Genomic DNA, 23,706 nt, shown 5'->3' with positions numbered 1-23,706 from the left:
CCTCCTTGCTGGGACACCCCTCCCCAGAACTGCCAGCACCTGCCCTTCACCTTCCTCAGGCCTTTGCTCAGATGGCCCCTTCTTAGAACATCATCCCTGACTCGCTTATTTGAAATGTCACGCCCCCCCCCCCCCCCCCTTTTCTCCTCTGCTTGGTTTTTCTCCCTGGGTATTTCCCTGTGGGGGGCCATATTTTTACCTAGTCCCCCCCTTGAGGGGAGGAGGAATTTTTGGCTGTGTCCCCCGCACCTAAAAAAGGGCCTGGTCAGTGCATATCTGATGAATGAATGAAAGCATGAATGAATGAATAGATAAATAGTGCTGCAGACAGAGGTTAGGAGAGGTAAACTTGCAGAGATGTGGGTGAACACGTAAAGTGAGTGGAGGACCCGGTGAATGGCCGGAGTGGCTGGCGTGTGGGCTTCGGGTTGTTAGTAACCGAGGGCTCGGCACAGACAAGCTTTGATGAAGTGTCTGAGTTCTAAGAAGTCTGGAAAACATGCTACTGTGCTGGGCCCTGCGCAGGAGTCAGGACAGTGGCTGCCTCGTTTGATGGTGATTTCCAGCTCCCCGGGGGCTCCTTCCACTGTGCAGAGGATGTGGTGGCGCCTGAAGGGGATGTGTGTGGAGCTGGGCCTGGCACGGAATTCGGGCGGCCGATCTACTCTCTGTCCTCCCGTGCTCACCCTCCTGTAGGGAACCTTCACCCCCCGCCCCCCCCACATCCCTCATTTATCACTCACTGCAGACCCGCCATGTGTCAGACTAAGTGGGAAACATTTTACATGCGTGATCTCATGTGGGGGAGACATGGTTTAAAACCAAGCCAACACCGCTCTGGGCCAGGCGAAGGGATCAGAGGGGAGGCCTGGCTGGATCAAGGATCTGGGATAAGTGACCGTAGCCGTGGGAGGGACTGGCGGCCTCTTTTCCCTACGTTTGTCCCACCGTCAGCTGGCTGGCTTCTGAGCCGTAGGGCTCAGACTGCAGGGCCTCAATGCAGGGGGCTGCTGCTCAGCTCGGGGCCTGGCAGCCACCCGCCGTCTGGCATGTGAGGGCTCCTTCCTGTCTCTTCGTCCTGAAGCTGCCGCCTCTGCTGCCAGGACTCCAGGCCAAGCAGGGGGCCAGGCAGAGCTCCCAGCCCGAGCTTGGTGGGCCGTGGTGGTGACAAAGGGAGAAGCCTCAGAGCCACGTGGCTCCTGGGCATGGGGGATGGAAACGGGGGGTGGTTGCCAGCCTGGCAAAGTCCGTCCTGGACTCTGGTTGGGCTCCAGGGTGGGGGTCTGCAGCCCAGGGGGAGTCGCCGACACCTGCAGTGTGAGGCCCTGCCCTGCCCCTGGGCCGGCCAACCGCCACTGGGGTGAGGTCCCCCAACTGAGCACCTTGCCTTTAAGGACATTGACCAAGCGTTTGAAGACCCAAGCAGCTGTGTTTTCCACAGGCCAGAGGACAGACTCAGTCACCACCTTCATCTTCATCATCATCATAGAGGTACTGACGTGGAGACTCCCCAGCTGGGGGGCTGTGACATCGTTGATTTGGCTACCCAGCAGACCACAGCCCTCCTTTCCCCCCTCCAACACCCCCACCCTGCTCAGGGAAAGTTTTAGTCAATTATTCTTCACTCACATGGAGTCCCACCTCGAGGGGAGGGGATGGTCAGCTCTAAGGCAGCACCTAAGGCACCGCTCACACGTGGTCCAGATGGGCCTTGGTCACGCTCAGCCTGAGGAGATGCTCACAGCGGAAGGGCTGCGCAGGAAGCCGGCCTGTCCAGACTCCGTCCCCCCAGCCCCTCGGTCAGGGCATGCGCCCCTTGTCCTCTCCTTCCCTCTCTGTCTTCTTGCCCATTTCCTGCATCATGACAGACTCTTCTGGTTCGGCACTCCATGCTGCTACTGCTGTCTTTGTGAAACATGGACAATCACTTCGTCTGAGTACCATTCTGTTTTTGGAAGCTTCCAGAGTCTAGAGCATCGGTTCGGGCCCTGGCTGCACATTAGAATTTCCTGGGCAGCATTGAGAAAATCCAACGCCCCACTGCTGAGATTTGATTTATTGATCTGGGGCCGTGGTTGGCAAACTGCGGCTCGCGAGCCACATGCAGCTCTTTGGCCCCTTGAGTGTGGCTCTTCCACAAAATACCACGTGCGGGCGCGCACGTACAGTGCTATTGAAACTTCGTGGCCCATGCGCAGAAGTCGATATTTTGTGGAAGAGCCACACTCAACGGGCCAAAGAGCCGCATGTGGCTTGCGAGCCACAGTTTGCCGACCACTGGGTGGGGGGTAGGCTGGGCGTCAGTAGTTCTGCAAATCCCCGGCTGATTCTAATGGGCATCCAAGGGTGAGACCATTGGCGTAGCCTCCTGGGTTTGACGGAAAAGTTAGGGTCACCTCATGGGGGACCAGGAGAGGCAGGTTGAAGAGGGAAGGATAGGTAGTCAGCCACCCTGCTGTGGGCCAGGCCTCAGGAAGGGTATCCTCTTCATTGTTTTATTCCATCCTCCCAGCAACCCTTTGGCTTCAGGTGTGGAAACAGGCTTGCAGAGGGCCTGTGCCACCAGCTGGGAAGGACCGGCCTGGGTGGAGGCCCAGGGGCTTCACGCCCAGGCAGCCTCTATACCACTTTGCAAGGAGGTTGGATGACAGGAGGAGACTCCCATGGTGTTCGTCTCCTTTTTAAAACTTTGCTTAAGAAGACTTGTTGTACAGTCATGACTTGCTCATGGTAGCAGGCAGACATTCCATGCAGGACTGGCTTTCCTTATCAGATAGGGGGATTATAGAAAAGTTAGAAAAGTCTAAAGAGAAGGACTTGCCTACAGTTCTGCCCCCCAGAGACAACTCTCCAACAACTGAGTGTTTCCACCGACCTTTTATCTGTGCATGTTCTTACCTTTAACATTACCCTGTACCAGCATCCTGTTGGTGGGGACGTCTCCCCTGAAGGATGCTCAACCACAGGTATTTTTTACTGTTTACAGGCAGGGGATTTGAGCAGGTCCAAGCCAGGTCACCGTGGAGCCAGGAGTTAGAGACAAAGCATCCTGTGGTTCCGGAATGCTGCTTCTGGCACCCCCGCATGAGCCCCTGGGCTCCCGGGCACACTTTGAACGATATTCATGATAACCGTGCGGCAGATCGAGCGCGTGCATGGTCCTTGCTGCCAGGGGGACCATTCTGGGTGCTCCATGTGTATTTCTCAGGGCAGCCCCAAAGAGAGGTGTGTTGTAATCCTGAAGCACAGGGATGTTGAGCGACTTGCCAACATGAGATGGTCTGAGAGTCGCAGAGCCCAGCTTCTGGCTTTAGTGTCTCTGCATTTACTCCCCACACTCCCCACATCACTTCTCCCCCCGAGAAGGATTCTTGCTGCAAATGGACGGGGCCCAGCAAGACCTCAGTTGCCTTTCACCCAGCACCTCCCAGGGTGTGGGGCCTGCAGAGGTCATGACCCCAGGAAGTGCGGCCAAGTGGTCATCCCAGATAACTTCCTCCAGTTGGTGGAGGCTCTCTGCTTCCTGGTGTTTCTTCCAACCCTTTGGCCTGTTCTGGGAGCTCTAAGGCCGCCTGAGTGGGTGTGGCAGGGTGTGCCAGTTGAGGACAAGCCTGGCGATTCTCGGCTCCATCCTCCCAGGGCTCTTCCTCCTGCCTGTTCTCAAGGCTGCAGCTTGGGGTGAATCAGCTTTTAGACTTTCCCTGGCGTGGGCCCAGGCCTTGGCAGCCCAGCCTCCAGCAGAGCTCTGTGGCTTGGGGCTTCCACATCAGGTTTGAATTATATGAATCTCAGCAACCTCAGGCTTTCATCCCAGCTCTGCTGACTCATGCTTTCGTGGTAGTGGGCCGCCTGTGCACCTTGTGTGTGTGTGTGTGTGTGTTGTCTGCCTGCACATGTGTTGTCTCTGTGTGTATGTTGTCTCAGTGCATGTGTGTGTGTCACCTTGGTGCATGCGTGGCATCTCCCTGTGTATGTGTCATCTTTTTTTCATAGCTTTATTGAGATAAAATTCACCTGCCACGCAAGTCACCGATTTAAAGTATGTGATTCAGTGGATTTTTATCATCTGCCAGAGTTGTATAATTATTACATTTCCTCTATTTCAAAAAGAAGTCCTGTGCCCTTTAGCTATCACCCCTTTAATCTATTACCCCATCCCCCAATAACCACTAAACTACTTTCTGTCTCTATAAATTTCCCTCTATTCTGGACATTTCATATAAATGGAGCCATATATATGTGGCCTTTGGTGACTGGCTTCTTTCATTCCCTGTAATGTTTTCAGGATTCACCACATTACAGCATATCTCAGTACTTCATTCCTTTTCAGGGCTGAGTAATATTCCATTGTGTGGCACACTACCTTTTGTTTATCCAGTCAGCAGTTGATGGACATTTGGGTTTTCTACTTTTTGGCTCTTGTGAGCAGTGCTGCAGTGAACATTTGTGTAAAAGTCTTTGTGTGACATATATTTTCATTCCTCTTGAGTATATACCAAGGAGTGGACTTGCCGGGCCATATGGTAACTGTTTAATATTTGAGGTACTTCCAGACTGTTTTCCAAAGTGGCTGCATCACTTTTCATTCCCACCAGCAATGTGTAAGGGTTCCACTTTCCCCACATCCTTGGCAACACTTATTATGGGACCTTTTGATTCTAAGCCATCCTAGTGGGTGTGAAGGGGTGTCTCATTGTGGTTTTGATTTACATTTCCCTACGGATAAATGATGTCGAGCACCTTTTAAAGGCCTTCTTGGTCATTTGTATGTATTCCTTGGAGCAATGTTTACTTAGATCCTGTTTCTACTTTTAAACTGGGTTGTTTGTCTTTTTATTATTGAGTTACATGTGTTCTTTATATGTTCTGGGTACAAGTCCCTAATCAGGAGAGCAGAGGCTGGTCTCTCACGTCCTTACGCCACCCCAACCCCCTCATGTCTAGCTTGCAGTGGTTGCTTCATGAAGACGGAGGACGTACTGAGGGAGGAAAGGGTCTGGGCCACCTGGAAGAGCCCTGGCAGGAGTGGTGGTCCCAGGGTGTGTGTGGGGGGTGTGTGTGGAGGGGGGTTGGCCCCCTCTCTCATAACTCTGAGACAGATGGGCCCAGGGTGACCCATCTGAGGGTCTAGTACCTGCAAGTTACCTTGGGTGCAGCTTTCAGTTGAACTGACTCAACAGAATGATGGATGGTGGGAGAGGTGGGGGAAGGATTTGAAAACCCCACTCCCGGACCCCCTCTTGATTTCTAAATTGAGTGGCTGGAACATGATGGTGCCACTTTCTGGGATGGGGTGGCATAGGAGGAGGGGGAGGTTGGCTTTAAAATTTGAGGTGCCCAGCGGAGGCCCAGGGTCTCTTTCAAGGAGACTGTTGGACAATTCCACATGGAATTCTGGGAGGGACAGGGCTGGGATGTCATTTAGGAGTTATCTGAAAGTACCTGGTATTGAAAGCCTTGGGATCAGGGGAAATTCCCAGGAGAAATGTGTGGCTGGATGAGCTGAGTGAGACCAGGATGAAGAATTGGTTGCTGGCTCTGGCCACTGAGGTCACAGGTGGCCCTGACGAGAGCAGCTTCCAGGAAGTGATGGCTCTAGAAGTCCCTGTGGGACGGGCTGAGGAGAGACATGAGACCTGGAAATGGAGGCAGGTGGAGGCTATGGCCGGGTCTCCGCTTTCTCCTGGACTGAGCTGGGAGGGAGGAAGAGGGAGAGAGAGACAGAAATAATCAATGATGAGAGAGAATAATTGATTGGCTGCCTCCTGCACACCCCTCACTGGGGATCGAGCCTGCAACCTGGGACCCTTCAGTCCCCAGGCTACCTGAGCCAAACCGGCTCCGGCTAGTGGCAGCATTTCTGATTCTCACACCACTCCCAGTGTGCGCGTCACCTCAGACTCCACTTGCAGGGTTTTCTTTCATTTCCTACGGTGGAACAGGTTCAGGCTGAATTTGCTGGAAGCCTAGAACCTAAGCACAGCTGGCAGTAAAATTCTCATAATGGAATTTCCAGAACAAGTGCGGGCCCACGAATGCACTCTCCTTGGGAGGTGGTGGGATGGTGGGGTTGGAGGAGGCCTGCTCTGCTTCTTTCTCTTCTGCGAGGCCCCACAGAGGCCAGTCTTGGAAGGAGAAGGAAGAGGAGACCTGGCTCCACTGGCACTGCCATCTTGAAATGCTCCCTTCTTCTGGGCATTCAACAAAGGTTGGCGAACGGAGGGTGCCACATGTGGGTTCAAGATCCCCTGTCCCAGAGCCAAGCTGTCTTCTCGGAACCAAGCCACTTGCCCTGTCTGGACCCCCGGCTGGGCCCTTGCCTGTTGTCTCTGCACTTGACTCAGCGCAGATGGAGCACTGCCCTTGTCCTTAGGCTCTTGCACCATCTGAGGACATGTATTCCAGGCCTCGGGGGTCTCTTCCCGGGACCTCCCTGGCTCTTTGTATCCTTGCCTCCCAAATTTACATGCAAGTACATGCAATTTTAGGGTAAACATGTTTATATGCACATGCACACACACATACTAATTCCAAAATACTAGGTCTTCAATAATTTGCTAAAATATTTGGGACCTCACCCTCATGATAGCTACTGGTCACAACTGAACTTGCTCAGTTATGACCCACTGCAGGGTCCTCTTCTGTCACCAGGAGTGATTTGCTCTGGAATTACTCAGGAGTTGGGGGCTTCCCCTGAGGGGAAGCAGGACTGGAAAATCTCAATTAGCATGGCCTGGAGGCCTCTGCATGAAGAGGCAGCAGAAGGTGGCCCCTTCACAACCAAAACAATGTCACAGTCATATTGGAAAAGTCAAACAAATCTCCCCCATCAGCCAGTCACCTTCTAGGAACGGCCCCGCAGAACAGTTATATTAAAGGTCTTGAGCTTGGCTGAGGGGGGTGGGACTGCCCATTGGAGAGTTTCCATTCAGAGAAATCGCCCGAGGCCTTGGATAAAGTAAGGGTGAAAACAGAATTGGCTGACATTTCTTTCCCAACTTACCAGAACTTATTTCCCGCCTTTTTTCTTCCACAGAAAACAGAAACCTGATTTGATTTTAGAGCTTTAAAATTAGCCGCCACTTTTCAGAAACATAAACATCTCATAAATTGAGAGACGGGAGTCATGTGGCACAGGGGCAGAGAGCCAGAAAGTTCCCGTTGCCAGTCTGTCTGCCCTGCATGGGGCCTGGTTTCCTGGCCAGGGCAGAGCTGGAGGGATCGTGGGCCAAACCCCTCGTGGTGTCGATGGGGAAACCGAAGGCCTCGTGGGAGGGCGGCCCAGCCTGCCGCCTGATCTGGTCTCTCTAGGAGGAGGGTCTCAGAGGTGGAGGGGCCCCCAGGCCTGGACAAGAATGGCCTGTCCAGACTGGCCGTGAGGCACCGAGTGGACAGGAAACTTGCTGGGGAAGTTCTGTCCTTGATCCGGGGTGGAAATCGGTGGAACCCACAGTCACAAAGATGCTTGACACTTACAACTGTCTTTGCCCTAAACCAGTGGTTCTCAACCTTCCTAATGCCGTGACCCTTTAATACAGTTCCTCATGTTGTAGTGACCCCCAATTCCATTGTTACAAATTGAACATAATTAAAGCATAGTGATTAATCACAAAAACAATATGTAATTATATATGTGTTTTCTGATGGTCTTAGGCGACCCCTGTGAAAGGGTCGTTCGACCCCCAAAGGGGTCTCGACCCACAGGTTGAGAACCGCTGCCCTAAACAGTTAAACTGGGTGGGGAAACAGGGGTTGTTTAACTCTTCCCTGGAGAGAGGCCTGTGGGCTGCGTGGGGGCGGAGCCAGGCTCAGGAATCCTGGTACTTCCACTCGGTACAGGAGTGCTGAGGGTGTGATGAGGGTGGTGTGTGGGGTGAGGGGTCAGTCTCCTGGGGGCACTGTGTGCTGAAATTTCTCATTCTCACACACGCCATCGTGGGAGGAGGCCTGACTTCTTTGGAGCCCTTTTTTTTTTTGCCTAGAGGTGGGAAGTGAACATCTTGCTGGCTCTTCAAGGTCAGACCAGAGCAGAGGCCCAGGGATATGCAGGATTATGAAAGAAAAGTTTCTTTGTTCCAAGTGGCCCCCAAGGGCAGAAACAGGGCCCAGATGGCCTGAGGTAATACAGCCCAGTGGTTAAGAGCCACATAGAGCTGGGCTCTTGTTCTAGTCCTGTCACTTGCTGGGTGACTTTGGGCAAGTTACTTAACCATTCTGAGCCTCTGTTTCCTCATCCATGAACTGGGTCTAGTATTTGTGGCAACCTCATAGGATTGTTGTAAAGGTGAAATGAGATTTGTAAATAAAAGTGGCAAGTCCTGTTATTATGATAATAAGATGTTATAAAAGGTAGAATGCAGGCAAGTGTGTTTTAGCTCAATGAAACATTGAGTGTCCTTACATTAAAAAAAGATTATATCTTGAGGGAGGGAGCTCTCTGTCACTAGAGGCATCGGAACAAAAGTTAGAGGTCTCCTAATCGGGGATGTTGCTGAGGGTTTGAAGCCCCAGACTGGGCAGGCAGGTGACCTGGAAAGGTCGGTGTGGTCCATGATTGTGGGCAGGGAGGGGTGGGCTGGAAGGCAGTGCCTTGGAGCCCAGCCCTAGGCTGTGTGATGGTTCCGGAACCGGCATCCCTCCTATGAGGCTCTGAGATCTGGTGGCCCAATCGAGTCACTGGGTGATGAGGCAGGGAATGTCAGATGAAGAATCCTCCTCGTGCAGTTGGTTAACCAAGTCTCAGAACAGTGTGCCCAGTGGGGTCTTCTGCCCCCTGACCTGGAGAATTCTACTGCCAGGCTGCTTCCAGAGGGGCGATGGGCAGAGCCCGCACAGGCTGCAGCCCTCAGGGGCCTGGGTTTGTATGACTTTGGCCTGGATGAAGCACAGGCCTTCTGACTTCTGCTATGAGGTTCTCCTGTCTTGGTGGTCTTGAATGGGGCAGGAACCATCCCCCTGGGTGTCAGTGAGGGGTACAGAAAGAGGGATGGGCGTGGCCAAGGATCTTGGATTTGGCCACACTTGTCCAGGTTCTGGCTCAGCCGCTGCCCAGGAGCCTGAATGCCTCCCGGGTCCCCATACCACCCTTCATGCTTCCACACCCTTGCCCAGGCCCCTACCTGGACCGCCCTTTCCAGCTCAGGTGGGCTTCTTCTGCCACCCTAACAGCTTCTCTCTTCAGGGGCAGTCATCTCCCTTCCGCTGGCCCTGGGGTCTAGCGGGGACTGTGAGTCCCAGGGTGACCATGTGACTCCGGCTGGACCAACCAGGCTCCCTTGTTGCAGGTTAACAGGAAGTCTCCTTGTCTCTGGTGGCAGGGGGGAGGTGTCTGCAAGAGTGGACTCTGTAGCCTTGGGTAGGAGAGCAAAGCTGATGCACAAGGTGCTGAGAGGCGGGCTGGAGAGGGAGCTGAGGGCATCGGGTCCCTCCCTTCCAGCGCCCGCCCTGCCATGGTTTGTCATGGGGCCAGTGCACTGCACTTGGGGCCAAGAGGGTTCAAGTTGAATGTTTGTCTCTTGCAACCGAGAGCCTGAGGGATGCCGGTCCTTCAGGTATACCCACTGCAGCACCGAGCACAACGCGTGGCCACGCTCTGCTCCTCTGCTGCCCTTCTCTCCAGGCGATGAGCAACTCAAAGCCAGAAGCTGGGCCTCATTTATTATGTTTCTCCCTGCCCTTGGCACACCGCAGGTGCAAAAGTAAAAGCATAGAAGTGCTCTGGATGAAAGGAAGGACGCACAGTACAAGGTTTGATGTTGACATTTTAATAAGCAGACAATTGAGTATTGCCTCATGCCGGGGTTACCTTGGGAAGCCCCAAGCTTGCTCCAGTACAATCTGGCTCTTTCCCTCGGGAACGTGTTTGGCCTCCTGGTTGGGTCTGTTTATGGGATAGAGGCAGCCATCTTAGTTTGGATCCAAGTGGTGTTTTCAGTTTGATCAACAGATGGAGCTGGAAGGGACACGAGAAAGATCGGCTGCTGCTGGGAGGCTCGGCAGTGAGTGCTCCGTGGGCCTCGGCCCCGTTCCCTACAGTACAACCTCCAAGCAGGCTGAGATGGGAAATTGGTGAGCTCAGCTGCTTGAAAAAGAGGCGCTCCTATTCGGACAGGGAAGGTCCCACAGATGTATTTGTTTGTTTGTTTGCTTAATTAATTAATTAATTAATTAATCTTCACCCAAGGATATTTTCCCATTGCTTTTTAGAGAGAGTGCAAGGGAGGGGGAGAGATGGAGAGAGAAACATCAATATGAGAGAGACACATGGATTGGTTGTCTCCCGTGTGCGCCCGGACCAGGGCTGGGGATCCAGCCTGCAACCGAGGTACGTACCCTTGATCGGCATCGAACCCAGGACCTTTCCGTCCTCAGGTTGACGCTCTATCCACTGAGCCAGACTGGCTAGGGTAGTCCCACAGATTTATAAACACAATTCCTTCATTCACTGCGTTGTGTTCACAGCTGTATTGCCAGTGTCTGAAGCAGTGCTGGTATGCAGTAGGCACTCAATACATATTTGTTGAAGGAGTGAAGGAATTCAACAAATATATATTTATTAAGGATTGCCTACTATTTTCCAGGCACTGTGGGAGGTGGGCCGGCCTTACTGGTTTTATAGAGCTGACACGTGTGTGGGGGGAGGGCTGTGCAGCTACATGTACATTCACAGACATCTCGTTACAGGCTTCATTGCCCCCGGGATCACTGCCTTCATCAGAGCCTAATAACATATTGGCTGGGCTTGCCGAAGGTCATATGTTTTTATTTCCAAGGCCAATACCTGATTTTTAAAAAAGAACATTTTGATGCAGGCACAGACTTAGATTGAAAACAGAGCACGCACTCCTGGGGCACTGTTCTGGCTCATTTATCGTCAGCAAACAGCTGCTTTCCCTGGCTTGCATACCACACGCTTTAAATCTGAAATAATAGCACTTTGTAGTGGACGGGGGACCAGCTCCCACCTTCGAGATAATTGGGCTTTACCGATAGGATTTCCCTCTCTGTCTGCCTGACGGTTAAGGCAAACCCGCATGATAGTGGCAGTGCTTTGGGGTGGAATGTGGTGCCCTGGTGTGTGCGCGTGTCCCTCATGGCAGTGGTTCCCCCGCTTTAAGCACTGGAACCCCTTGATTACATGAAATGTTATGTAGAACCCCGTGAGTGCACAACACAGTAGAAGTGGGTCTGCTTATCGTGAAATTGGCACGGGCTCCCTTGCGCAGCCTCCTTACAACCCCTCCTAGTTGCCTGCTGGATTCCAGAGCTCCCCAGGGCCCTGGAAGAAGAGCCTGCATACGTGTGGTCACACACATGTGGTCACATACGTGTGCAGTTGCAAATGCTCACTTTATACTGTGCCATGTATTCATGCCTCTTCTCTCTCCCCCTGTCCTTCTGCCTACTGCTCAGGCGGGCCTCATCCGCACAGATGTCACCGACTATTTCATTGAGCCCCTGGAGCGAGGGCAGCAAGAGAAGGAGGCAGGCGGGAGGACACACGTGGTGTACCGCCGGGAAGCCGTCCAGCAGGCGTGGGCAGAGCCTGGAGGGGACCTTCACAATGAAGGTAGGCTGTGGGCAGGGCCCCAAGCTCTGCTTCTGTTCAGACCTCTGGGGTGAACAGTTTTGAGGTAACTTGAGGCCTTAAGCCACTCAATGCCTGGCCTTAGTCTTCTCATCTGTAAAATGGGACTGGGCCCCGTAGACCTACTGCACCTACTGTAACTAGTGGGTTTTAGAGGCTATTATAACCGTCTGCCATTGGGGGCTAGAGGAACGACGTGAGCCTCTGGATCGGTGGAACTTGGGGCTGCAGAGGTCTCTGGGGAGTTCAGCGTTGCTTGGCAAGGCTATTTCTCTGCCCATGCAGTAGGTGGAATAGCTGTAGTCAGCTCTTTCCCTAACACTCAACTCCACCCCCAGGGGCCACAGGAGGGAAGTTCTGAGGGTGCTCGTAGGGAATCTGCCTCGTGTCAGGGCATCGGGGTCAGCTTGGTGTCCACTAGACTATTTTTAAATCCTGTCTCCAGTGCTGTGTACGGTGGGACCCTAAGCAAGTTGCTTAACACCTCTGAGCCTCATTTTCTAACCTGTCAGGTGAGGACAGTCGTTGTTCACCTCTGAGACTGTGTGTGTGAAAATTCCAGCGTGGAGTTTGGCACGTGGTGGGTGCTTGATGAAGGGTTGCTCTTATTCTACTGGTGTTATTAGGCTGACAACTGACACGTGAGGGTGTCCCTGCCTCCTGGTGACCAGCAGAGCACTCAGCACCCGTAGCCGAGCGAAGGAAGCCGTGGATGCAATGTATGCTGGTCCTGGGCCCGTGGCCAGCTTCACTGTCCAACTTAGCCTTGGCCAAGAGGACACGAGGAGGCCCTGGGTGGAATCCAGCCATGAGCTCCACCCCCACCCCCAGCCCGGGCCCTGGAGGGTTGAGCACAGCGTGAAGGAATGACTGAAAGCCAGTTGTCCCCACATCCACTGCCTCCTTTGAAGCTCCAGCTGCGCTCCATGGCCCTCATAAGAGAAGCCGCAGCTTCAGGACTAGCCAAGAGGAGGCGGGCTCTGCAGGCCTGGAGAGTGGGGTGGATTGCAGGGGCAGGGTGGTGACGGGCACTGTTCCCTCCATCACAGATGGGGAGAGTGACAAGGCTCATTGGGCTCCATTTTATTTGAGGCCAGTTTTGAATCAAAAGACCCTAAATCTTCTTTTGGGGTGTGACCCTGGGGGAGTCCTGGACCAACCCCATCGCCTGCCATGGGCTGTGGCTGGGAAGCCGAGACCGCTGAGCTGGCGGAGTTGGAGCTCAGGCCCGGGACTCCATGTGACGCCCTCTCATCAGACCGCCCGCTGGAACTCCTGCGGGCCTCGGGCGATGCCATGCCCTGGGCCCCTCTGGGCTCTTCCTTAGAGAGACGCGGGGCAGTGAAGACTTGGAAACCTGTGACTCTGACTGTTATTTTAAGACCAGCAGTGGGTCTGGAGCAGCGTGTGGAGCAGCGTTTCTGGGGCGCCTGTCTCCATTTAACATTCTTGATGAAGAAGAAAGGGTTTGCCTCACATCTCTGGGCATACTTGGCACACAGAGGCCTGGGCCAGCTGGTCAGCGCCTGCTTAGCCACAGTAGCCACACTTTGGAGGAATCTCCCCCAGACTGAGCTCCTCCCCCATCTCTGTCTGTCCCTGTCCTGCCCAGGAGTCGGCCCAGCTCAGATGTCCCTTCTCCTGGACCCCTCAGCCCCTGGATTTCTCCTGGGACTGTCCCCTTCCTCCTAACAAGCCGGGGTGGGAGTGTCCTAGGGGACAGATACCAAGTCTCAGTGATGTTTGTGTCCCTCACGTCAGCTGTTCTGTTCTGTGGAGGGGAGGGGGGGTGTCTAACTCCCCTCAAGGAAGGAAAGGAGGCGTCAGAGGATCCATCATGGTTTTCCAGCTGCTCCACAGCAGAGGTCTGAGGTGCCCCAGTGAATCTTGTTGGCACTCGGCATGGCGTTGGCCGCTGCTTTCTGAAGAGAACGTGCACGCACCCCTGACACTGACACACTCACCTGTACACATTCGCTCACTGACCTACGACACACACCTGTCATATACCTCACACTCACAGTCACACAGCTTACAGCACATTCACTAACGCTCGTTCACACACCCCACTCACACCCCACCCCGCCCCAGCACACACACCCTTGATGGGCTCCAAAGAAGAGTTAAGTGATCCATTGTCAAGGACTCTGGTGAGAAATCTAAACCGTTCCAAGTCCTGGGTAGAAATTCCCGGCCTTACCCCAGCCCCTCAGGGATTCCCTGTGGACCCTGCCTCGGCCTTGGAGGGTGTGCTCTGGATGTTCCCGTACTCCCAACGCTCCCCTTTCCTTCCCTAACCCCTGCTCCTGCTCTCTGTCGCCCTTTCCCACCCTCCCCTTCCCTCCTGATGCCAATAGGCCATGTGCGCCTGTGGCCACGGTTCCCATTCCTGGGCTGGAGGCTGGGGCTGCCAGACGCGGGGCAGCCAGCCAGGCTGGGGCTCAGGGCCGCTGTGTTTTTTATTGAAATGAAATCCACTATTTTAACCATTTTAAAGTGTACAATTCAGTGGTTTCTTACTATATTTACAATGTTGTGCAACCATCACCTCTATCTAATTCCAGAACATTTCCATAATTTCCCTATAAACCAGTGATGGCGAACCTTTTGAGCTCGGCGTGTCAGCATTTTGAAAAACCCTAACTTAACTCTGGTGCCGTGTCACATATAGAAATTTTTTGATATTTGCAACCATAGTAAAACAAAGACTTATATTTTTGATATTTATTTTATATATCTAAATGCCATTTAACAAAGAAAAATCAACCAAAAAAATGAGTTCATAGGTTCGCCATCACTGCTATCAACCTTTACCCATTAATTAGCAGACACTCCCATTTTCCCGATCCCCACCCCCTGGCAATCCCTAATCCACCTTCTATCGCTATAGGTTTGCCTGTTCTGGACATCCTCCTATAAATGGAATTCCACCGCATGTGGCCTTTTGTGACTGGCTTCCTTCATTTAGCATATGTTTCATCCATGTTGGATCCTGTATCAGTACTTCACTCCTTTTTACGGCAGGGTAATATTCCATTGTAGGAATGCACCACAGTTCGTTTATTCATCTGTCGATAGACAATTGGGTTGTTTCCATATTTTTCTATTGTGATCATGCTGCTATGAACATTCGTGTACACATTTTTATGGAACATGTGTTTTCAATTCTTTTGGGTACATGCCTAGGAGTAGAATTTCTGGGTCCTATGCTAATTCTATGTTTAACGTTTTGGGAAACTGCCAAACTGTTTTTTCAAAGCAGCTGCATCATTTTCTATTCTCTCGAGGCTTCCTGGGTGGGCTTCCCAGCGGCCTCCACAGTTTGAGGGTGACCTACTTTGGCCTGAAGGATGAGAGATACATAGAGGAGGGTGTGGTTGGGACATCGCCAGGGTCTATGGCTGATGTTAGTAGGCCCTCCCCCCACCCCCTCGCTGTTTTTGCCGAGAGAAAAAGCGGGTGGACCCTGATAGGGTGCGATAATGGGAGAGTGGCAGATCTGAGTTTACATTCTGCGCTTCTGCCGTTAACTTGCTGTGTGACCTGAGATGCAGGTCACCTCTCTGAGCCTCCCTTTGACACGCCTGGCAGAGAGAGCTGTGTAGGTCAAGTTCCACATTTCACTTGCAGTATGTGAACCTCCGGGCACTGCTCACAAGTTGGGGGTGACTGCTCCTGGCTCTCCCCACTCCATGCAGAGAGCCCTGCTCCTCCCCTCCTGGGGGTCCTCCCTCCTCTCGCCCAGGAATGGGTCTGTGGGTGTCTGAACACACCATTGGGCTCAGGCACCAGGGCTGCCAGGAGCTATTGTTCAGTGTGACCTGCAGAGGAACACCTTGGCCTCAGGGGCAAGTGAGGGCAACGCTGGCCTGAGCCCTGCTCGCCAGGCTGCGATCACCCCAAGGGCTGGCCTCCCTCTTTCGATTTCCCCAGTAGGCCAGTGGCCACACATTTTTTCCAGCCCTTAAGGCTAGTGCTCTTTTTCCTTTTGTATTCTAGCTCCCCAACCAAAGGAAACATGAAAAGACAGTAGCACTGAGTCTTGTGGTTCCTGTTGCCCTGTCCTCGGGGCCCATGGGCCAAATGTGGGCCACCACTTGTTTTTGTCAGTAAAGTTTTATTGCAAACCAGACAGAGGCTCTATAATCCACAAAGCCTATCTGGTTCTTCACAGGAAAAGTTTGACAACTCCTAGATTAATTAACACAAGTTAATAAGTCCTAGTTATATATTTTGTTTTTAGCCAAAAAAGGCCAAAGCTGTGATGGTGAAATTTGGGGTCACTGGCAGTGATTGGGAGGGTTTTGAGAGGCTTGGGGAATACTCCAGGGGTGTCTGAAATGTCCTGCATCAGCCACGGTAATATTAGTTTTTTCCTTTATCAAGATGTTTCCACCCACTGCCGCCTTTGATTTTTTTATAGCTTGTGGGGCAAGAGATGGAGATTACCCATCCACATGTCACAGGAGGGGAGATGGAGGTCCAGAGAAGTGAATGGACAGGGGTTGGGCCAGGATGCACAGTGAGAGAGGACCAAGTGGGAACTGGGGCCCAGGTTAGTTTTCACTTCCCTGCTAATCATTGCCTCAAGGACGGCCATGCTCTGTGGCAGGAAAAGGGCTCGTGCACACGAATTACCTGGTATGGAACAAACCCTCCTGCTACCTTGGTTTATGGAAGCAGGAACAGGGGCACATGTGACAGGGGGCAGGGGGAGGGTTGACGGGCAGTGTCCCAGTGACAGCCCCTGATGTAGATTTGACCTTGGTCTCTTCCCATCCTGGTTCCAGCCTTTGGCCTGGGCGACCTCCCCAACCTGCTGGGCCTGGTGGGCGGCCAGCTGGGAGAAGCGGAGCGGAAGCGGCGGCATGCCAAGCCGGGCAGCTACAGCATCGAGGTGCTGCTGGCCGTGGACGACTCAGTGGTGCGCTTCCACGGCAAGGAGCACGTGCAGAACTACGTCCTCACCCTCATGAACATCGTGAGTGTCCCCGAGTCTGGGGGCTGGGGGGCTGGGCAGGGGGTGGGGTGGGACCACCAGAATTGGTCTGAACACACTGTTCCTCTCTGGCCTGGTGTTCTCTGGGTGGCCTCGGGGCATCTCTATTTGCTCCTTAGTCCAGCTGGTCAGTGGGTTCCATGGTGAGTGGACCTGAGCTGGTCTGGCATCCATCCCAGGCTGCAGCCTGGCCTCAGCTGTAATGCCTGTGCTGGGTGTCCACAGGCCGTCCACGCGAGTCCCTGGCCAGCTTGAGCATCCGAACAGGGGGTTCTGGGCTCGGACACATTCGGAGCCTCGCTCAGGCGTGGCCAGGACTTGCGTGAGACACCTACCTCCTCTGGAGAAAATGGGCAATGCGGGGCTGGGATCCTGGCTGGGCGCTGTCAATCGGCTGGGGGGAGGGTGGTCCCAGGCCCCTAGTGTGGGCCTTGGGTGTTCCCAGAGGCCTGGCAGGCCGGGAAGTGAGGGTCACAGGCAGATTGAAGACTGCTGAAGCAGAGAGCTGTGCCCTGTCCCAGGTGGATGGCGACGACTTAGCTGCTGCTGGTGGTGCCCATGCAGACGTGCAGGGCTCTGGTCCACGGAAGCCATGCTTCAAGGAAGGTCAGAAATGCGGTTGTTTTTAGGTGCTTTTAAGAAACCTTGTTTGGAACATTTCATTCAGTTTTCTAAGTGAAACTACCAATTTTTAAATGTTAAAATGTAAAAACCATTGTGAATGCTAAACAGAGCATATCTGCACACCACATTTGGCCTGTGGGCTACAGCTGGGCCCCTCTGAGCTAAAGGGGCAGAGATGACAGAGACCAGAAAGGGAAGGATGGTGAGTGCGTGCGGCACAGGTGGGCCCCACACTGTTCCTCTTCTGGCAAGAGAGAGCCGCCTGGAGCACTCGGACAGAGGGCTGTCGGGGGTGCCTGTGGCTAGGCTCTGGGAAGGATGAGGACTGGTGTAGGTGAAAGTGGAAACTGTGTAGGCCCCAGCCAGGTGCTGGGGAAGGTGGGACCCCAGGTTCTCTCTATGAAGCTGGGTAGAGGGGGTGACACCTTGGGGCACTGTGTGGTCCAGGGAGAGGAGGTGAGCAGTGGAGTGGGTGGGCAAATGCCACATCAACAGGAAACAACAGGGTCGGGCCTTCATCTCCGAGTCTGCAGGTGACTCAGCTTAACGGCTCTTAACTAACATTCATCTGAACACAAGAGCTGAGAAGGAAGATGCATATACTGGTACATGGTGGTCCCGAAGAATTCGAGTGGGGCCTCTTTTGAAAACCAAGGGTCCCAGCCCCGGTATGGGCCTCTGACCTGAGGCCTGTGAGGAAGTTGGCTCGCTGCATTCTCATGCCCGTGGGCCGGGGCAGGATAGAATCCCCTCACACCCAGCCTAACACGGACAGTTCTTGGAGGCTGTGATGGACAGGCAGCTGATCGCAGTGCTGCACAGAGAGGAACAGTAGTGCATTGGCCAAGAGCATGGGCTTTGGTGTCACACTGTCTGGCTTTGGCCCTTCCTGTCTTTTGACCTTGGGGGCAAGTTGCTAACCCTCTGGAGCATCCCTTTCCCCACTTTTAAAACAGCATTGACAGTACTTACCCTGCAAGGTTTTGGGGGAGGATTAAACAGCACACAGCATAGTACCTTGTATGGCATAAGCTCTCAATAAGTGGTTTGTGATAATAGTGATATGACTTTCACGAGGGAGTGGTAACACATTTCTGGGAACTCAACAGTAGTTGGGCAGAAGTGTCAACACCATGGTCCTGCACAGCTGGGGTCGAGGGGTGACAGGTTGGGGTCAGGCCCACTCGGCATGCTGGGGCCCTGTGCGATCCAGGCCGGAGACATCCGTAGGGTAATAATGGGTCACAGCATTGCCTGTGCTGTCTGGGACCCATAATCTGGCCACACAGTAGTGAGGAGGCTGCTAGGAGAGCATGCAGCCAGCCCCTCGTTAGTTGTGTGACCTGTACAGGGACCTGCCTTGCTGAGGACTCTTTAGGTAGCAAGTGATGGAAAACCAACTCAAACTAGATGAAGAAAAACAGGGTAATTGATTGGCTCATGGGCCAAACTGTGGGAGGGAGAGGATGGAGCTGGTTGTAAGTGTAATTGGTACTAGAGGCTTAATTGGACTGTTTTTTGTTGTTTGTTTGTTAATCCTCAGTGGAGGATATTTTTTCCATTGATTTTAGAGAGTGTAAGGGAGGGGGAAAGGGCAGAGAGGAGAGAGAGAGAGATATCGATGTGAAAGAGTCACATAAATTGGTTGCCTCCTGCACTCACCCCAACCGGGGCAGAGAACCTGTGACCCAGGTACATGCCTTTAACCGGAATCAAACCTGCAACCCTTCGGTTCCAGGGCCAGTGCTCTAACCACTGAACCATGCTGTCCAGAGCAGGTACTGTTTTTAGATTTCCTTCTCTCTGTGACATCCTACTTATCTCTGATAGCTTCTCTATGGGACAGATTCTGACAAGAGCATGGATTTCGGTGTCACAACATCAGGCTGACTCCTACCTCCATAGCTCTGAGGCCAGAGACAAAAGAAGTTTTCCCTACAGTTAGTTCCCAGGTAACAATTCTGAGGGCAGGACTCTGATTGGCCTAACTTTGGATCCCATGACCACCCTTTGGACCAATCACTATATGTTGGAGAAGGAGATAGAGTTATTCAAAGGAAGAGAGGGGCTAGCTACAGGATGGCCACTGGAGAAATTGTTCTGGGCTGGCTGGACACCCCAGTTTGTGTCAGCTACAATACTTAACCTGAGAGCCTTCATATTTTGATGCTGGTACCTGCTCTTGTTTGTGTGTGAAAGTTAAATATATTTAGCACACGCCTGGCACATAGTACTCAAGCAATGTGTTCTGTTGTTCTTCTAGCCATATTATTTGCCTTAGTGTGTGTGTGTATAAGCAGTTCTTGGTCTAAGTCTCTGGAGGGTGGGGACTTCTACTTATTTGAACCCCAACAGCACACAGCACAAGCCCAACACCTGATGGGTGATCAATAAATATGGAAGCTGATGGTGTCTGTGAGAGAAGCCGGGGCCAGCATCCCCTGAGATGGGAAAAAGGGAAGACAGCAGATTTCTGCCTGAAATGCCGGCTTTAGGGAAAAGGCAGGGGTAGAGATCAACTCCACTTACAGGAGCCCCAGGAAAGGAAGGGGCTGCCAGACAGTTTGCATATTAATTCTTCTGTTCCTTACATAGCATGTGGTTTGGGACTCAAAGAGCAAAGACTACCATGTGGGGCTGTTTGAGAGAGAGGGAGAGAGAGAAGATGACTATGCAAAGAACACATCCACCTCACCAGAGCACTGGACCACCCACTCACGCTCTATAAATAACTGGCCCAACCTAAGGCCACACAGCTGACCACACAGCTGAGTATTAATCCCATTAGTGGGAGAGCCAGGTTGGCCCCAAGAGCCAGCAGGTGGAAAGGGAGGAGGAGCAGGAGAGGGGAGGGGGCAAGGAGGCCCTCTGGGGCTGGGAGCCTGGGTCCAAAGCTGGGCCTGAAGACCCTAAAATAAAAATAACATAAAGATGAAAGGTCTGGCCGGTGTGGCTCAGTGGTTGAGCGTCGTCCTATGAACCAAGAGGTCACAGTTCGATTCCCGGTCAGGGCACATGCCCAGGTTGCAGGCTCGATCCCCAGTGTGAGGCGTGCAGGAGGCAGCTGATCAATGATTCTCTCTCATCATTGATGTTTTTCTCTTTCTCTCTCCCTCTCTGAAACAAATAAAAATATATTTAAAATAAACTAAACAGAGGTGTGTGTTAAAGATTTTGCCCTACCCCCCTCTCCCTCTCCCTTTCCTCTCTGAAACAAATAAAAATATATTTAAAATAAAATAAACGGAGGTGTGTGTTAAAGATTTTGCTCTACTCACTAATTAATGAGGGAAGCAGGCAGATGTTATGACCTGTTCAAAAGAGAACCCAAAGAACAGAAACATTTGTAGGTCAGAAATGCTGAGATGAATGTGCAAATGGAGAAAACATTGGCATTTGGGGGTGGAGGGGAAGACAGGATTTGCATGTCTATAGACGAGAATTGTGCTTTGCTATTAGTCATCTACAGAGCTCTCCGTTGTAAAGAAGTTTCCTAGAATCAGAGTAAGGCGAGGCTGAAGGCGTGCAGTGGACAAGGCATAGCTTTCATGGAAGTGCGCATGTTTATTCTCTGGGTGCTGGCCTGGACTGGACTCCAGGTAGAGAGCCCTTTTCATGGGTGGCAGGGCATCTGGCTGCCCGTCTGACTGTGGCTCCATCCTGCTCCTGGAGCTGGAGGGGTGTCATTCTCATTCAGGACACACCCTGGGTTCTGGCTGTGACAGTCCTAGGCAACTCAACGATGGGAACCCCCCTCTCCTCCCTTCCCCAAAAGCTAGCCTCACTACCACCTCTCTCTGGATTCTGGGGAGAAGGGGTGTGGAGAGAAGACCTGGGGTTGGGGTGGTTGAGGGTTGGCAGTTGGAGGAAGACCAAACTCCCTTGGGCCAGATGCTCCATTCGCTCTCACCTCGGACAGAGTAGCCCTCCTGCCTGAGGCTCCCATCGAGCACCCTGTTGTCACCTTTTCCTTCAATGTCTCCTGGTTGGTTTGAGCAGGTCTATACATTCTGGAAGGTGGAGTAAGCTTCCTGGAGCCCCTTCGCTGGCCTCACCCCCCATCTTGGCTATAACTTACTCAGGTGTTCAAAGCCAGGCACTGTGCTGCCTCAGTGGCTCCCCCCAGTGCAAGGCATTGGGTAGGATGGGGGTGATTGTTAGTCAGGGATCTGTGTTTGCAAGTGACAGAGACCCAGTTCGCACTAGCTTAGGCCAAAGAGGTGATCTAGTGGCAGGTGATCTAGTGGCAGATGATCTAGTGCAAGGTCAGTGCCCACAGAGTCCTACAAGAGCTGCAGAACAGGGCAGCCCTAGGGACCACAGGGACGAGGGTCTCAGGCCCATTAGGACACTCTCAGCGCTCCCCTGCTTGTCTGTGTTGGGAAATGTAAACTGACAGGGGCTAGGCTTTTGCCCCATGGTGGGAAGCGGGGCTCCTGGCACCCCCAGATTCTGACACTTTTGCTCTTAGAATCCAAAGGCAAAGGGATCCTTCCCGCTAGGACTGGAGGGTTGGCTGGGGGCCTGGGTGGAACCTACTGATGCGCGTGGGGCGAGGTGGAGCAGGATCTGATCCCGGAGAGCAGGCAGCGAAGAGTCCACATGAGAAACATCCAAACCTGTAAGAATTTTTATTAGCTTATTTGTGCCCAATTGACAACAACAGTTTCAATGGATTGAGAAAATGCTCTGGAGAATTTTATAGATTACAATCAAAGGAGGGGACATAAAGGGGGTTACATAAAATCCATTGGTGGTAGACTAAGGAGGCAGGAGAGAGCAACCTGGGGAAACCTCTGCGATTGGATAAAAGGTAAAGCAGAGACACCATTCATTCACATCGGTGGGCACAGGAGAGCAAACAGGGAACATTTATAGCACATGAGATGGTATTCGGGAAATAACAACAATGGGGGAAAGGCTCCGATGGGAAGGACAAGTGGGTTTCTTTAGGAAGGCAAACAACTTCTTAGGAGAACTAACGGGAAGTAATAAAGCTGTGGTGATGTTTGTTTATGCAGGTACACGTGGTCTTCCTTTCTTATGGCCATGGCGTTCCCCGGGGAAAAGGATTTATGGTGGCTGGTTTCCCAGAAGCTGCTGCTTTGTCAGATACGGGAATTTCTGAGAAAGCATCTTTCTGCAGCTGTGGAATCTCAGGTGACCTCAGTGTAAGGTCATCTGTACACCAGCTCTGTGCTTCTGCCTGATTCCCCAGGCAGGCCGGGCGGGAGCTCAGGAGCAGCCCAGGAAATGAGGGTCTGCATGTGTGCGTGTCCTAGCAGGGCCACGACTCTGTGCCAGCTTCTGAAGTCTCTGCTTGTGGTGGAAACTCACATGCTGTGCGTTCTAGGCCCCCGTGTGCCCTTGCCAAGGCCCCTGCCGGACCCACTGACGGTCTAGTCTGAGCCCCTCTAGAGAGGGTTCTGAGAGGGTCAGCTCAGGTGACCTGGAGGTTGGAGCGGCTGATCTCTGGGGCCTTGGCAAAAGGTGAACCCTGAGGTGTAGGGTTGGAGGCAGCGACGTTAGGAGGGTGATGGGGAGAGTCAACAAGATCTTGTTCCCCAAGAAGAATACGGGGCCTTCCCTTGGAAACCAGGAGAGACATTGTGCTGGATCATACGAGGAGACATTTCTTTCTGTAGAGAAAAGTGTACTTTGGAACTGGGTATTCCGCTGCCTTGCCCAGACTGAAATGCGGTTAATTCAGAGGGGTCTAGTTCAGTGCCTCAGCTGGAGCTGTACGACACCATGTGGATGGTGGTGGGGAGCAGAGAAGTTCTGCCAGGCTCTGAGGCTCCTGACGTGGAGACCAGCTGCCCTCCAGTTCCTGGTGTCCCTCCTCATGTCCCTGGAAATTTACGGTAACCTGTTCCAGCGCTCTTGGCCAAATTAACTCCTGACCCTTGACCTCTGACCCATGACTCCCAGTCTTGGCCAGGGCATTCCTCCACTGCGTGCTCACCAAAGACTGTGCCAGGCGGGCCTGCCTTGGGGACTGCTGTTTCCATGGTGTTGGCTCCACCTCCTTCCTCTCACAGCCTGCCCGAAAGTAGGTGAGGAGGAGACTCAGTGCCTTCTCAGAGGTTCCAGAGGGTGTTCGAAGCTGGTTGTGCTCCTGATTGGCTTCTTGAATGTGAGAGCAGAACAGGCCTTGGACGCCTGAGGGCTGTGGTGGAGATAGGGCCTCCCAGGAGGGCCGTTCCTCTGGGGGAGAGAGGCTGGGCACCGAGCGGCCTTGCTAGGGAGCTGCTGCCTTGCAGACTCGCTGCTGCTGTGGGAACGCTGCAGGGGAAAGCCGGCGGGCGGCGTTCTCACTTCCAAAGGCTCAGGGGACAGCCAGCCCGAGTTCCGGCCCATGGAGATGAGCGGATGGGCTGCCGGCAGCCTCTCCCTCCCAGGGGCCAGCAGCTCATCCTGGCATTGTTCGGGAGGTTTCATTTGGCTGGATGTTTAAAGCCTAATTCTCTTAGGGTTTCATGAAGCCAGTACAAGG

General features: G+C 53.0%; 1 protein-coding gene across 1 annotated transcript in view; it reads left to right on the top strand.

Annotated features, from left to right (window-relative positions):
• The window catches only part of ADAMTS14 (ADAM metallopeptidase with thrombospondin type 1 motif 14), an 86,740-nt gene that overhangs the window by 24,509 nt on the left and 38,525 nt on the right, over positions 1 to 23,706 (top strand). Inside the window, exons 3-4 of the mRNA XM_023763584.1 lie at positions 11,413 to 11,569; positions 16,378 to 16,568. Of these exons, the coding sequence (XP_023619352.1) occupies positions 11,413 to 11,569; positions 16,378 to 16,568 (348 nt within the window). The remainder of the gene's footprint in view (positions 1 to 11,412; positions 11,570 to 16,377; positions 16,569 to 23,706) is intronic.

This window comes from Myotis lucifugus, unplaced genomic scaffold (assembly GCF_000147115.1).
Source record: "Myotis lucifugus unplaced genomic scaffold, Myoluc2.0 scaffold_292, whole genome shotgun sequence".
In the NCBI taxonomy this organism is placed as follows: Eukaryota; Metazoa; Chordata; class Mammalia; order Chiroptera; family Vespertilionidae; genus Myotis; species Myotis lucifugus.
Note: the sequence above shows the minus strand (reverse complement) of the source record. Positions and strands in the feature narration are given on the sequence as shown.